General features: G+C 41.9%; 1 protein-coding gene across 4 annotated transcripts in view; it reads left to right on the top strand.

Moving 5' to 3' along the window:
- The window catches only part of Scaf4 (SR-related CTD associated factor 4), a 61,628-nt gene extending 45,082 nt beyond the window's left edge, over positions 1 to 16,546 (top strand). For 2 of the 4 annotated variants that reach the window (XM_052741108.1, XM_052741107.1), the window contains exons 16-20: positions 749 to 906; positions 1,932 to 2,097; positions 2,181 to 2,267; positions 2,490 to 2,615; positions 15,261 to 16,546. In XM_052741108.1, the coding sequence (XP_052597068.1) occupies positions 749 to 906; positions 1,932 to 2,097; positions 2,181 to 2,267; positions 2,490 to 2,615; positions 15,261 to 16,204 (1,481 nt within the window). In that variant the 3' untranslated portion in view covers positions 16,205 to 16,546. Of the gene's footprint in view, positions 1 to 748; positions 907 to 1,931; positions 2,098 to 2,180; positions 2,268 to 2,423; positions 2,616 to 15,260 lie in introns of all 4 variants that reach the window. The other 2 variants (XM_052741106.1, XM_052741105.1) reach the window with 1 other exon arrangement.
- Positions 16,547 to 16,752: the final 206 nt, after the last annotated feature.

Raw genomic sequence — 16,752 nt, 5'->3', positions numbered from 1 at the left:
TTTGTGGATACGAATGTTATGAGTGCCGAATTAGTGGTAAGATTGTGGTAGGAATAAAGGATGTTTAAGGAGTGTTGACTTGGGCTAGAGATATGGCTCAGTGGTTAAGAGCACTGGCTGCTCTTCCAGAGGACCTAGGTTCAATTCCCAGCACCCACATGGCAGCTTACAACTGTCTGTAACTTCAGTTCCAGGAGATCTGACATCTTCATACCAATGCACATAAAATAAAATGAAATAAATTATTAAAAAGAAAAATGTTGACTTGACAAGCAAAAGAGGGAAAGTGATGTGGTGCTGCTGAGATGCCCTAGCCCTTTGTGTAGTGCATGTTTCCACACTTCAGATGAGCCTCCCCAGCCCGGTGGGCGCCAGGGGAAGAAGAAGGAGGAGGGGTCCTAGGAGGTCATGGATGAGACAGAAAGTTACTAATCAGTTAAGCCCAAGAATCCAAAATGGTTTGACTTGCCTTGAAGATACTAAAGAGGTGGAAGGGTATCTACATTACTTTCAAGTGTTAGGGAGGGACTGAGCATATAGGTGTCAGAGCTGGACATGTCTGGTTGGAACCATCCATTCTGCTCACGGATTTCTGTTGCTATTTGTTAATTTAAACAGTTGCTAAAAATTAGCATAAAGTTTCTTTAATGAAGCTAATATTTCCTAATCTTCACTTTTCATTGCTGTATTTAAAGTTGTAGATGAAAATAGTAGTAAACATTTCTTATTGTATTTCTGTAATTCATAGATTGGAAAGGAATCACCAAGAAGCCTGAAAATGAAGTTGCCCAAAATGGAGGAGCAGAAGCCTCCCACACAGAACCAGTGTCACCCGTACCTAAACCTTTGCCTGTACCCGTCCCTCCTATTCCTGTTCCTGCGCCCATAACAGTGCCACCTCCACAGGTAGGAATATCGAGGGCATGATTGAAACCTTTAAGGGTCTGAAAGATTGCTTTTTAAATCTTCCTGTTCTGTCTAAAAAATGAATCAGTGGCCGTACTAGTTTTTCATATTTTGGTATATTGCATCTATTTTTGAACTCCCACTTTTTTTCATAAATGTTAATAAAACCAGAATAAATTTAGATTGTTTCACAAGTATGTGAATTACTCAGTGCCCTGACTTATAATGTCTTAGATATGAAACCCCAAAACCACAAGTAATTTATGTTATTTTTGCTTTTTATTAGGCTGTCTTCAGGGAGTTATTCTGTTCTGAACTCAGATACACATACCCGAGTCCCAGCTGCTTTGTGAAAAGGAATCATTTCCTTTTTTCTTTTCTTTTTTTTCTGTTTGTTTGTTGTTGTTGTTGTTGGTTAGTTGGTTGCTTGGTTTTTCAAGACATGGTCTTGCCATGGAGCCCGGGCTGCTCTCAGACTTGCATTGCTTTGCCTCAGTTTCCCAAGTGCTAGGGCTACATGAGCCACTGTACCTGGCTTACTGATAATTTTTAAACTACAGTTCACAGTTGTTAGGTGTTCGGTAAGTGTCATTGAATGTGTATGAACTCATTCAACCTCATACTTAGTTTAACTTCTTGTGTTCCCAGCTTCGAAAGCCTAAATAGCCAGTACAGACAATTTGACTGGAGGATTGTTGATCTTAGCCTACTACATAAATTGCCAGCTATCCTTTCTTAGACCTATATCTCCCAATTTTTAAAAAATTCAGTCTTGGAATATTTTTAAATGTTTCATGCTGTCAGAACATCAGTGGGTGCCAGTGAAATACAGTGTGAGTGGCCATCTTACAGGAGAAAGCAGAGCTTAGATTTATAGCATTTAGGTAGTCACAGGTTACCTATCATCTTTTTAATCTAATAAACGTAGTGGTATAATAAAATTTTCAAAGCACCTGCTTTTATTTTCTTGATGCACTACACTGTATTTGAGGGCCGCTAGATGTGTCTTGTGTTTGTCTTTCCAGGTTCCACCTCATCAGCCAGGTCCTCCTGTAGTTGGTGCTCTCCAGCCACCTGCTTTCACACCTCCCCTAGGGATCCCCCCTCCAGGCTTTGGCCCTGGTGTTCCTCCTCCTCCTCCTCCACCACCGTTTCTGCGCCCAGGATTTAACCCAATGCATTTACCACCAGGTACACGGACTCAGTGAGAATACTGTTTTAGGCTCTGAGATGAAATGATACAGCAGGAGTTGACCTGGTCTTTCTTGTTCTAGGTTTTCTTCCTCCCGGACCCCCACCTCCTATAACTCCACCAGTATCTATTCCTCCTCCTCACACTCCACCAATAAGCATCCCAAACTGTAAGCATGTCTTTCCTGTATGTTGGCTTGATGTCTTGGAGTTGGGGTAGGAGGGAAAATGAGCACATGGTAGGGTCTGTAGTCTGGTTAAAGATGGGTGACCGGGAGCATAACTAATTACTCAGCTTTACATGTCAATGTAATTATATTCCTTAGCTACTATCGCTGGTATAAGTGAAGACACTACAAAAGACTTATCTATTGGAAATCCCATTCCAACAGTGGTGTCTGGGGCTAGAGGAAACGCCGAGTCTGGTGACAGTGCGAAAATGTATGGCTCTGCTGTGCCACCTGCTGCACCCACGAATCTGCCCACCCCTCCTGTAACCCAGCCCGTTTCGCTTCTTGGTAAGTTCATTATTTTTTTATTGTTGGTTTTTTTTCCCCATCAAGTTTGGCTTTTTAAAAATAATGTGAATTTTTGCAAAGTAATCCCCAAGGCAATGTTCCTTTGATCTTAAATGGTTTGTGCAGTTGCTGTTTACCAGGAGACATCTTTATAGATGGCATTGTGGCCTAGTTGTCTTCAGTAAAACATTTCCATCTGCACATGTTAATTGGATATAGAAATTTGATTAGAGTAATTTCTATGAAAGGAATTGTTACATGTTCTTAACATGATTCCAGACTTCCAGCTGTAGCAACTGGTTCCTCATAGATGTTTCTCTGTCTTTACCCATCTGAAACTCCTGGACTTTGAAAGCTTTTTTTAGTATAGAGACTGTCAAGTACATCACCTATGATAATCCTAACAGAATGGCACTGTTTTCTGTGTGAGGGTTGTACAGTTGAGGGATAGCTGAGCCCGTTCTCACCGGCTCCTGGGTTTTCTTCTGGAGCTGCTCCTGCCCACAGCCTCATCACTGCAGTCAAGGGAGGTGCAGCCTAGAGGCTTCGCAGTTACCCTTACGAGGGTGTACTCTAGTGGGCTTCAGCTGCATTAAGTACGTCACATCATTTTTATAATAGCCTGTCTTTTAAATTAAAAAGTCCTATTTGAATTTATATCACCAAGTATAATTAATATTTGATTCTCCTAATGGGAAGTTACTACTTCTGAATATGAGTCCATTTTGTTTTCAGAGGTATGTGTGTTTGTACATTTGCTTTCAGAATCTTACTGCTTTAGGAAAGAATCTGTTGCTGACATGAGATGTAGAATTGTGGGACACTGGTTTCAGGTAGAACACTTTACACCAAAATCTTCTGGATTGAAGTTTTTTACTTTGTGTGTGTGTACCCCATAAATAGTAAAAATGCCAGTCTCTTTTAAAGGTGAAGTTAGGGCTACACCTTAGTGAATATAATGAATTTACTTTAAATTTCCTTAGTACACAGAGGAAGGACTATTTGTTAGAGGAAGACCTGGGGAGATGATTTATTAAATGAAGGGTTGCTTCAAAGGTTACACGGGATGGGGATGACATGGAAGCACCATTGGACTGGGAAACAAGGGGCACCAATCAGTGTTGCCAGACCTCACTAGGCTATAGCTTCTTCTGTATTTCTAATATAGTTGCACAAGAATCTTAGAATCTGAATCAGATGCAGCTTTCTAATCAGCCCATTCCTCCACATCCTCTCCACTTGTGCACAGCTCTGGCTTGGAACAAAATCTTATCTAAGGTCCATAGTTGTTAGGCTACCTGAAACTTACAAAATTGTGTGCATTTGCCATTTTCTTTGGACTTCATAACTTCACTGAGTGAGTAGAAAGATTTCATGATCTCCAAGAGTTTGCTAGCCACTGCTTGTAAGTAGTCCTGTTTGGAGTGAGTACCTGCATCTATTTACCCCAGAAGGTCCTGCCCTTTATTTCTTACCACCACCAGACAATTTAACCTATGCAACCAACATGAAACAAATCAAAAGTTGATAAACTTTAAAAAGTGGTTTGGCATGCACAGCACTGTTAAACACCGACTCTTACTCCAACATACTTATTACCTTATACACCTTTCTGTGTGTCCTTCCTGTCACAGGATGGAAGGTCAGGAGAGGTCATTGATTCCAGTGAGGTGGGATGGGTAAAGGAGTGACTTTTAATGCTGGGCTCTTCACTCTTGGTTATCTCTGTCTATACCTTTTAAAGCAAAATTTGAAAATGGAAGGTTCTTCAAATCCTGGAAGGTTTACAATTTGATACAAGATAAAAATGAAAGGTATTTTATTAAAATACTTTAAACTAACATGGAATAGTCTAGTTCCAGTTGACAGAAGGAAAATCTTGGGTGTGACTTCAGTCAGACATCTGGAAACATGCTGGGCCTTGTGGCACTGTATTCCCAGAACTCGGGAGGCTGAGGTCCAAGGAGCTGGAGTTGGAAGCCAGCCTGAGCTACGTAGCAAGCCCCTGTCTCTAAGAAAGAAATCTTGAAAAAAGATGGTCACATAAATCTTGACCTTTCAGAGAAATGAGTTTTGGTTTTCTTATTATTACAACAATATTATGAAAATATTCTTGACCTGAGTTTTGCATTGTAGTAAAGCAAGCCCTCTGAGGAGGTGGATGGGTTTCTCCCCTGAAGTGCCATTGTGCTCATTCCAAGGCTTCTGGCATGGTGGTACTATTTCTTCCCTCCATCCCCACATTCCAGCATTCTTCTCCTGCCCTTAGTTACCATCTCACACTGTCACCTGTCACAGAACTCAAAAGGAGTCCGGTCTCTGCAGTATTCCTTGGACAGACCTGTAACCAGTAAATTTCAATAAGTGCTCACCCATACTTCTGTCTGCCTGAGAGGGGTGAGCTTTTTTGAAGTGAGGTGTTTTTCTTTTTTGTTGTTGTTGTTTTGTTTGTGTGTGTGTGCAAATAAAGGAGAATTTATTCAAAAGAATCACAGTTCCACCACTTTGATTGAGGAACGCAAGAATCCCACTACGGTATCACAGTGGACCCGGAGCTGGGGTTGTTAGTCTTCCTGTGGGAGCACAGAGGCTAGGTGCTCCCTCTCTTCTTGGTGGCTCTAATGTTTTCTATGAGTCTGTAGAAGGAGATGCTGTGTTGACCAGAGCACCTTAAACCTAGAGGCTAATGCTGAAGTCCCATTTCTTCATCTGTAAGGGGACACAGATGGCATCGACCCGCCAGGGTATGGTGGTGCTCAGTGGCTAACATACAGAACTGCCACCTGGGAGGCCTTTAGTGAACAGTGGGTGCTGTCACAGGTAAGAAGTGCCATGGATGTGTTTAGGACATCTAGAAAAGCCTGTTTGTACTCCATGGTCTGTGCTGACACTGCTGGGCTCTGACTCACTGTAAGCGCTTGTTCGCCCTCAGGTAGAAAGCAAGCTTTTTGGAACAACTGTCTTTGTATAGTTGCTTGTGCATTTTAAGGAGGGTGAGACCAGATCACCAGCAAACAAGTTCCATTATTTGACTTACTCAGAAAATAATGTTAAATCATAACAGCATTTTACTTAATAACACAACTTGGTATTGAAGGTCTTTCCATAGTAGATACTGAATAATTTTCTTGGAATGTATCACTGACGCATTATTTCCAATGTGCACCAGTATTTTTGAAGCAGCAGAAGCCTGTCACATGTTAAGCAGATCAGAATTTCACATTGAGGACTAATTGTAATGGGAAAGGCAGTGGGGTGCCTTGGTGCTACTGACTTTTTTCTGTCATCAGACTTGAGTTTGGGTGTTAGTTTGTAGGTAACTTCCTGCTTCTAGAGCTGAGCTGTGGTGCCCCCCCCTACACACACACACACACACACACACACACACACACACACAAGCCAACTGAATTTGGAAGGACATAAGCTTCCATCATATTTTTAAAAATATTTTGATTCTTTCAATAATACTGATCATTTGAAAATATAAATGACTAGACATACAATTACTCATTATTACTTGATTTTAAAGAACACTGTTTAGCATCTCATGGGCCAAAGTAGCTGAAACCTCTAGTGGTTTTGTCAAAGCTAAAGATGACATCTCCAATTGTCAGTCCTCTAGGCGAGAAGATGGTGACAATTCAGTTCATCCTTTTGATTGTATGAGCATTTATGTTTCCTTTCAAATCCGTTGTATGATATGTATTGCTAATATTATGTACAGCGTATTGATTAAAGAGTTAATGTAAATGTAAAGTTTGGGTTACTTTGGTGTTCCAAACAATAAAAAAGTACACAAAACCTGTTTGTTTGTGTTACCTATCTGTCCTATGTTATAAGGATATCCAGAGTACGTTTCAGATACAAACTGCCAGGTGGAATGAATTCATTCTCTGTGGGAAGTGAAGCCGCTCCCTGACACATGCACTTGCTTGTTAATTACTGATACCAAAAGGTTGTCGCCTTCTCACCTCCCTGCCTTTGTCACACTACTGCAGATGGTAAAGCTTATAAATAAAATTTTATTTCTGAGAATACTCTTACAAGTGGAAGGTTACCCTTTTTTTGCTGTAAGTCACAAGTGGTTTTAAAGACTCACACCTTGGTGTGGCCTATTAGTGGAGTTGCTGCTGGTCCATGGGTTGGTACACTTTAGTCTACATAGCTGCAGCAGGCATTTGAGTTGATCTCCGACTAGGGCACCTCAAGAACAACTGAAGACACAATTGCTTTGTAAATTATATTAAAGTGCCTTTGAGTTTATAGTATATCATTAAGTTAGGAGCCCAGAAACGTGCCTAGAAGATAAATAATCTTACCTACATTTCAGCAGTTGTTTCAACATGGGTATTTGATTTCCAATGGTTTAGCTTTGAATTTCTCTGCTCAATCTCTGTCTTGAACTTTGTAATTTTTATAGCTAGTAATTTAAACAGCATTTAAGTTAGAGCATTAGAGTACCAATCTGCTAGTTGCGTACTAGTCATGATATTAAATCTCAAAGAAAATTAGAGGGTTTTGGGGTTTTTTGTTTTTGTTTTTTTAAAGCGTAGTGCCTAGTTTTTAAAAACAGTGCATTTTAATACTTTTATACTGAACTTTAGTATGATTATGTTAAATTACAAGCTAGAAGGTTGTACCAGAAAGCCTCTTGACATTGTTATATAAGAGTTCTTTTGAAAGCTTTAAAAGTACCTAAGTTGGTGTTCTAAACATTGCAGTGTTGTTCCACTAGTCACTAGTGTCACATCAAAATGGCTTTGCAATATTCCTTACAGTACCTTCCCCTTAATAGATACAATGTTGTTTGGTGGGTGGAGTGGATAGCCAAAAGGAATGGTTAATTGTTTGGTGGGTGGAGTGGAAAGTGCCAAAGGATGGTTAATCTGCAGCAGATTTGCCTAGGATAAGAATTAATGCCTGAATGCAATATGTTAATCACTTTCAACGGAACCTGAGGGAATACTAAGTGGGACATCCAAGGGCTTGCACATTGTCCCCATGTACCCTGAGACTGTCCCCTCGGTGTTGTTCACTAGCCTGCAGAGAGTCTTTTAGCTTGTGTCTGAGGGACATCTTGAGTAGAGTCGGAGGGCAGAAACGTGGGACTCTAGATAGGTTTTGGTAGACACAGATAATGCTGTGAAGAATTTCAGGTAAGACTCTTGTAGCTAACACTAAAAATGAAATTGTCTACAGAAAATTACGGTGAATAATAGAAGTTAGCTGTGTGTATCAAGTTTACTAGCCAGTACTAGAACTCTCCATTCTAAGTCATAGTTGTGTCTATTGATTACCATAAAGTACTTAGCAAGTAACACACAAATGATTTTTAAAAGTAGTTATAAATGGTGCAGGCTAATTAGCTATACAAAGTATTGTATATTATTTTGTTAAAAAAAATCCAAAGCATCTTTAAAAGATGGCTGATGATCAGATTTTATTAAAATTCTTGAATCAGTATATGGTATGCCTTTTGCTAAAAGTAGATGAGACATCTCAGTATATATACCCTCTTCCTTAGATACTGTTAAAGACTTCAGTTTCTCTGAAAGATTTCATGGTGACATGTAAGGTTCTGTTTGTAACAGTGAATGAATGGAATGTGCTTTCTCTTATTCTTGACGAGCTCCTTGAGATTTCACCAGCTTCCAACATAGTTCATTGTGAGCATTGCCTGGGAGTGTTCTCAAAGTAAATGTTCATAAATATTATGAAGTGGTGAATGTAGGGGCAGGAAACCCAAATGTTGATTGTATTGTTGTGTCAGTTTTCTGAAGGTAGGATATCAAAAACAGAAAATGCCTTTTGTTGATTGATTGATTGATTGATTAAATACATACATATTTGTGTGTTTGCCCACAGATCAGAAGGCACTGGTTGAGAAGTTAAGGGTTGTTGGTAGTGGGCTGGAGGGGGTGTAGTTCAGTACACTTGACTTGTGTGTACTAGTTCCTTGGTTGGATCCCAGCAGTACAAATAAAGAAGAAATGAGTGGCTGATAGATATTTTCCTGTGTATAAGAACCTCCTCCCCATGGAAAATACTACAGTGACCATTCTGTTGACTATTTCAATTAAGAAAAAGAAATTAAAAAGAAATGCAGTGGTTTTTCAAAGTTTAGAATCTCCCAGGTTTATACTGAAAAGATTCTCACCACTTTGGGACCCATAGCCTCTGCTGTCATCGGAGGAGGTACCTTCTTGATGAGATTGCTCATTGCCTCTGCAAGAACCATTCAGTGTCAGTGTTACTCATGGGTCCATGTCTACTGAGAACCACTCTGTACCAAGTATCCTTTAGGTACTAAAGGTAGCAGCATGAACAAAGGGCGAGCTGTCTCTCTGGTGTCTGTTCCTTTGGATAATAAGTAAGCTAATATAACGCATGGAGCCCCTCCAATGAGGAGAAGACAGTAGAGGTGCATGGGGGGTGAAGACACTGAAGATACTGAGTGTGCCGTTCACTATCAATAAGATGACCAGGGTGGGCATTGGGAGGAAGTAGCAGGAGAAAGGAAAATACGCCACGTAAGTACTGAGGTTTGGCATTTCAGGCATGCCAACAAGAGAACCTGGACTAAGGAGCAACTTTACCTTGAGGAACCACAAGAGACTGGTAGAGCTGGAGCAGAGCAATCTCAAAGAGACTGAAGGATGAATGTAGGGGAAATTTTGGAAGTCGGGGGTACGCAGAAGAAAGTAGTGCTAGGTTTTAAAACAGGCTGTTTTCTAAGGAAGACTGAGGGCTGGTAAGAGAACAGCAGCCCCATTTGGATGGTACAGCAGTTTGAGATCTGAATGCATTTTTTTGAAGGTAGGCCCTTGAGGACTGCCCCACTCTTAAGTATGTGCGGTGAAAAGCATCAGATGTATACATTTGTCACATGTACATGAGCAGTTGGCGCAGTGACTTAGTCGTTCCTGAGATGTACAAATCTTCAGGGGTGCTGGCCATTGTGGAGTGTGGTGGCCACATTTAAGTGCTCAATATGTTAGTTTTGATGTCCAGGTGCAAATGCCAAGTACACTGGATAAATTCTAGAGAGATACACTCAATATGCCATTAGATAAGGAGAATATGTAATGTCATAGAGGCCTGTAGAGTTACAGAAACGAGAGTTGGTAAATGGGCATAGCCCTAGAATCCTTAAAACATTTCACAGTTGAGAATAAGATGCTCACTGCTAAAGGACATGTGTTTGTATTTGGCAGGATCTCTAAGCAGTTGGTGTACATTAATCAGTTGCTGGAGAAACTGAAACAAAGGAAGACATAAGCTCCCATGGTCTCATGGCTACAATCGATAGGGTTAAAGTCAGAGTAACCTTGCTCCACTGGGAGCCTAGCATTTAGCCACTCAAGTACTATTCTGCCCAGCAGAGGGTAGAGAAAAGATGTAGCCCGTGGACTAGAACATGGGGAAATACTGTGGAGGCCATGCAAGGGCAAAGGGGGAAGAGATGAGCTCTGAAATGCCCTTGTTGGCTCAAAACTCCTAAATCTTGGTGTGGTGGCTCACGACTGGAATCCCCAAACACGGGAAGTAGAAGAAGAAAGAGGATCCTAAATTGGAGGAAAACCTGGAGTATGGAACATGATGCTCTCTTGGAAACTAAGTGCTTGCTTAGTCTTGGCAACAGACCTTAACAAAATGAAAGCTCTAAGTGGCTCAGGAAGAGTTTCATTGGATGATGGATTTGGGATCCTGATGTAGGGACAGGAGAAAATGGGGGTAAAGAATTGGATATAGATGGGATTTTTTTTTTCTTAGATCCCTGGGGAGAGTTGCTTCATGGAGACACATAGGGGTGGATACTGGAGGAAGATGGCAGAGAAAGGGAGTTACTTTGTTTTTATTCCTAAATAGTGGGTGATTCTGGAGAACCTAATACAAGGAAAGGGAAGGATAGTATACAGTAGCTTAATTGAGAGGGAAGAATGGGTCCAGCATAGGGGCTTTGATATGGCCACAGACGCGCAGAAAATGAACACAGGTGCAAGTATTTTCTGAAGGTTTGCGGGTTGCGTGGGGAAGTAACAGAAGGTGGTTTTGCAAAGAAAAAAAAGATACAATAAAACAGAAAATGGCGTATTCATGTAATGGAAGATTATTTGATAATAAGTACTTATTCATGCTACACGACTTGGATGAGCCTTGGAAAAATGCCAAGTGGAAGGAGCCACTCACAGAGGACTACGTATTGTATGACATTGTATGATTCTTTTCTTTTTTCTTTCTTTTTTTTTTTTTGAAATGTTGATAAACAGGCAAGTTCATAGAAATAAAAAAATAGCTGGGTGGGCTGGGCTGGGAGAGAGGGAGTTGATTAATAGAACAGGCTTTCTTCTAAGGATAATGAAGGTATTCTGAATGTGCAAGAACCATTGGCTTGAAATTCCTATATGAGCACATTATAGGATGTGGGAAAGTTATCATAAAGCAAACCAGCTCTAAGTAAACTGAGGAGGGACATTAACCCATGAAATAGATACCCTGGATGTGGGAGTGGGAATTGACTGGGAAAATGGGAGGTCAGAGGGAAACGTGTTCTGTAGTTAAGAAATTTCTTAAGGGGCTTGGGGTTGGAGGGACTGGCAGCCATGCTTAGACCCAGATTTCAAATGGATACTGGGGTGAAGGCGTAGCTCAGTGTAAGGCCCTGTGATCAATCACAGTGTGCCACATGCTTGATATTTTAAAAATATCAAACTGGTGTTGGGAAATTTCCATGGCTCTGATGAGAGGAAATTGGGGACTAAGAGGAAGGAGATTGTTGAGGACTTCTCCAAGAGGAGCGTGGGCAGGATAGTTGGGATTTGAATTGAGGGGAAGTTACTAGTGATGAAGCCTCCGTTTCCCACTAGAGGCAGTGGCTGCAGCAGAGTGGAAGGCAGGCCAGGCGGGCCAGGAGAGACGGAGGGCAGAGTCTTTGCTTCTGCGCTTGTGCTTCTCGCCCTCGCCTCGCTTACTCGCTCGCACACAGGAGATCCCTGCTGTTCTTTAAAGATCATTTATGTTTCTTAAGTTTCGTGCCCTCAGTGGGCCTCAGCTGAAAGCCCTTGTGTTTATCCTTTTCACGTTGGTGTCAGAGCACCTCTTGACATCCCTCCCTGACCCTTCTCATAGATCTCTTCTGCCATGGCTGTGTCTCTTTGTAATTTAATTGTGAAGCAGCCATTTTGGGGATCATTAGGAAATGGGCCAATTCGGTTATTTTTTTAGTTAAACTTAAGTGTAACTGTTTTTGTTTTGTTGTCTCCCTCACCACCACCTCACCCCGGACTTGCTCTATAACCCTGGCTAGCCTGGCACCCATCATCCTTCTGCCTCCACATTCGGAGTTCTGGGATTACAGGCAGGCATTTGGATTGTTTTCCCCCCAGCCTGCTCCCAAACCTTGTTTTCCTAGAAATTCCTAAGTGTATGTGATGTGTTAGTTCCCCAGGTCTGAGCTTTTTTTTTGTTTAGTATTGGCCAGTATTAGTGCTGTGACTCTGCTCTGCTGAGCACTGTGTGTGTACGTGATTTGCTGCTTACACACATCTAGCAAGGTTGTCCAAGGGCTCTGTTAAAAAGGACAAATCTCATTCATCTCCTAAAAGAGTTACTGTTGCATTCTTGATCTTGCATTGGCCCCTTTATCCACACAGTGATCTGAGTTTCTGAATCCCAGAACTCAGTCTTGCCCACTGGCTGTCCTCAGTGTCTCCTACACTAATTCCTGTCTTACAGTTCACCCTTCTGTTGATTCTTGGGGGTAAGAACCTAACAGTCCGACCCTCTTTGCTTTCTGTACACCACTTAGCAGAAAGTTCTTTCAAAACAGGATCATTCATCTGCTCAGGATCCCACTCTGGTTTCCTCCCCTAATTAGGGAAAGACCAGATTCTTTATCGTGGCATTCAAGACCCCTGTATTGCCTTGCCCTCCTCAGCTTCAGAAGCCTTGTCTGTAGCTAGGGTCTCCTCTCTGCATTCAAGGTCATCCTACTGCAGTTCACTTGAATCGTACGCCCCCTGCCTCACTGAAGTACTAAGCTGTTTTTAAATCTCCTAACCCCTCCCTCCATCACACCTTTCCCTACCCGTACTGGTTTGTATTTCTCTGATTGCTGTTCAGGTCCACACATTCTGTCAGTCTAGCCCTCTCTTACTGTTACCTGGCTGCACCATCTGTAGCATTTGAAATTTAAAGGAAGACTTTTTTTTTTTTTTTAATCCTCAAACTTATATGAGTTAATAGTAAAGTTTTGGTGTGTTAGTTTTTTGGGTTTTTTTTTTTAATTATAATTACAAAACTTAGCTTACTCTAGATAAACCTAATTGTGGCCAGCTCATTTTTTTTACTTCATGTATCTTTTCTGTATTCCACTGGTGTGTAATGCCAGCCTAAAGATTCCCTAGCAAAAGTTAACATCACCTGTGTTGCCTATTAAAGGATTCACTGTATACATTTAATTATATCCTTTATGACAGAGGTAGTGCATTTTTACTGCAAAAACAGCAAAAGGAGCTGCAGTTAAGGGGGGAGGGAACTGAGGTTATCCATTGTCTGAGGCCCGCAGTGTATGTGATCTATAAGTGTTACTGCTTCTCCACACTCCCAGAGGACATCCCATCTGACACATCTTCCCAGTTGACAATATGAGAAGGATTTGTCTGATATTTAGAGCAAATGCCAGATAGAAACATCCACATGGGCAGGTGGTGTGTGTGTGTGTGTGTGTGTGTGTGTGTGTGTGTGTGTGTGTGTGTTTTGTACTTTATGGGAAGTTTAAATACATGATTATTGACCCAGTTTATCCCTGTGCATCTTCAAATCCACTCTGTTAAGGATTAATAAGTCCTAGAGACTCTGGAGTATGTTTAATAAAGGTTCTCACTTTATCCTCTGTGATGTGGAGTTGGCCTTGCATCCTCCATCCGTAGTCAGTTTGGCTGTTAAGGACTCCCCGTTGCCTGGCCTGAGGCTGACTTTTGATTTCTCAGGCTTGTCTGAGTTCTTCGAGCGTTTTGAGATGGTTCCCATGAGCCTACAGATGAGCACTGGAAGATAACACACCCACCTAACTACACATCAGTTCTCTTAGTCCTGAGAACAAACTCTTCTAGTAACTCAGTGCACAGAAAGCACTGACTGGGTTTGCTACTTGAGTATTTTGGTCTTGGTCTAGCTGATAGTCTGTAGTATTTTTATTGTCTAGGGTTTTCTGGTAACATTCAGAAAGTCCTTGCCACATTTACCCATTTCATAGGGCTTCTCAACTTACAACCTTACATTGGGAGTTTCATTGGCTTTAAATTCTCAGCTACTAAAGTTGACTTTAAAGCATAATTGATAATGGAAGAACATGGATTTAAAATGTTCTGCTTAGTCCTAGAATATCACCTTACTAAACAAAATGTGTGGAATAATGGTGTCCAAGTTACCTCAGTAGGCACTGAACTCTGTCATATTTTAAGTGACAGGTACTACTCTCCTCATTTTGGAACACTTAAGTGTGTATGGAAAGTAACTCCAAGCAGTGGTGGTGCACCACCTTTAATTCTAGCACTTGGGAGGCAGAGGCAGGTGGATCTCTGTGAGTTTGAGGACAGCCAGGGCTACACAGAGAAACCCTGTCTTGAAACACACACACACACCCTAAAATTAAAAGTAACTCCTGACTAATGTTCACCTTTGTGTACTTGGAGGACTTTCTCAAAGATTTTTCTGTGTACATGGGCAAATGATGTGACTTATTACCCGCTACTGCATTACTTGTTACTATCTGGAGCGTTTTCTGTTATCAGAATAGCTTTTTATCATAGTGACTTTTGCTCTTTGTATTTGGAAAGAAATAGATGTGATACCTGCTTTTCAGGACTAAAACAAATCCTTATTTTTCCCTGCTGCTGTACATGCTGGGTTGAACTTAACATGATTCTTGGGCCAGAAGGAGCAGGCTCTCCTGCACACCAGAAACAAAGACAATGAGCAGGACTTTAAAGAGCGCCAGCTTGGCCAGTCTTACTGCCTGTGGGGGAAGAGTAGAAGGTGTGTGGTTGAGGATGGATTCCACAGGGTCCAGCCCTCATGGTGACCTACCAGATGACACTTTGAACAATGCTTAGAAAAAAATGAAAAAGAAGCTTTGTATGTGTGTGTGGGGGGTGGGTCTTCATCATAGATCCTGGAACAATGATGAACACTGTATAATAGCCACAGGAAGTAGTAGAACATGAAATCTTGACTAGATGCTTTGAGCCCTTGGCCTCTCTTCTTCAGAGTAGGCACATTAGGACATGGGATCCGATTGTAAACTTTGAGAACACATCCTGCTGTCTTGACGGCCAACAGTAAATACATGCCTTTATGTCCTGAGTGTTGGTAACAGCTTCTGAGGGAGGCTGCTAGAGAAGAAGACTGATGAGAACTGCAGTGTACAATTCCTCTTGCAGAGTTTTTTGGCCTCTGCCTGTATTGGGTAACTAAACAATGAATCTACCATTGCTTACCTGGGTTGTCACTGGCTAATGTGGCCTTAGTTCAGCATGAATTCAGAGTGAAACTGATTCAGAGCTGAATTGTATTTTTTTTTTAACAACTCCATAGGAGACAACTAAAAATAGACATTTACATTTTCCTTTGTGTTATCTTCAGGTACTCAAGGAGTTGCACCTGGTCCTGTAATTGGGCTCCAGGCACCATCTACTGGTCTTCTTGGTGCCAGACCTGGCCTGATCCCACTCCAGCGCCCCCCAGGGATGCCTCCACCTCACTTGCAGCGGTTTCCTATGATGCCACCTCGCCCCATGCCACCTCACATGATGCACAGAGGTCCGCCTCCAGGACCAGGGGGCTTTGCTATGCCCCCACCTCATGGAATGAAAGGGCCCTTTCCACCACATGGCCCCTTCGTTAGGCCTGGTGGAATGCCAGGGCTTGGGGGCCCAGGGCCAGGCCCAGGAGGACCAGAAGACAGAGATGGAAGGCAGCAACAACCACAGCAGCAGCAGCAGCAGCAGCCGCAGCAGCCACCACCACAACAGTCACAGCCACAGCAGCCACCACCATCCCAGCAGCCAGCGCCAGCTCAGCAGCAGCCACAGCAGTTTAGAAATGATAGCAGACAGCAGTTCAATTCAGGTAGAGACCAAGAAAGGTTTGGAAGAAGATCTTTTGGAAATAGGGTGGAAAATGACCGGGAACGGTATGGGAACCGTAACGATGATAGAGATAATAGTAACCGTGAAAGGAGAGAGTGGGGGAGAAGGAGCCCTGACCGGGACAGACACAGAGACTTGGAAGAGAGAAACAGACGCTCTAGTGGGCATCGGGACAGAGACAGGGATTCTAGAGATAGAGAGTCCCGTAGAGAGAAGGAAGAGAATCGGAAGGAGAAGCACGAGCTCCCAGACAGGGCAGGTGGTAGCAAAGCCAGTGAACCTCCCCTTAGCCAAGCGGGAAACGTAGACACTGTTTCTGAACTTGATCAGGGGGAGGCCATGGCCACAGTGGTAAAACCTGAAGAGTCACCTGCTGAGGCTACCTCATCCGTTGAACCTGAGAAGGATTCTGGCTCAGCAGCAGAGGCTCCTCGCTAGAGACTGGATTTGACAGACTCTGACAGGACACTTGGGTGTAGAGCTGAGGTGTACAGATGCTGTATAATATTTGCTCCTGCTACATCACCTCACAGTAGTTGGTGGGGTCTGTAAGCAATTTGATTGCTTCCCTTCTATTTAAAAATAGCCACAAAATAACAAAAAATACTGAAGATATATTACCCTTTTTTGCTGTAACTTTTTAAAAGTTTTGACTTTTAAAAGTTTACAAATCCTAATTAGAAGTGCTCTCTATTTTTTTTTTTTAATTTAAGACAAGGTAACGGTGAAAGCTCCTCAAACAATAGGGATGTTTTTAATAAACTCTATTTTCGTAACAAACTTTAATGTGTGCTATTCTTCATACACTGCATTAAGGTGGAAAAGGATGTTAACCATTGAAGTTTGAGCTGTTGATGATGTATTAGAGTCTAAGTTAGACTTCTTTGATAAGAAAAAAGACGTAGTATTTGCCAACACGAGTTTTATTCTTCTGACTTAATATTTTGATCATAAGGTAAAGATTAGTGGTCTTAATGTTAAACTAA

Source organism: Peromyscus californicus, unplaced genomic scaffold (assembly GCF_007827085.1).
Source record: "Peromyscus californicus insignis strain IS unplaced genomic scaffold, ASM782708v3 Scaffold_16__1_contigs__length_79575227, whole genome shotgun sequence".
Classification (NCBI taxonomy): domain Eukaryota; kingdom Metazoa; phylum Chordata; class Mammalia; order Rodentia; family Cricetidae; genus Peromyscus; species Peromyscus californicus.
The sequence above is the reverse complement of the archived record's forward strand: the minus strand, read 5'-3'. Positions and strand labels throughout refer to the sequence as shown.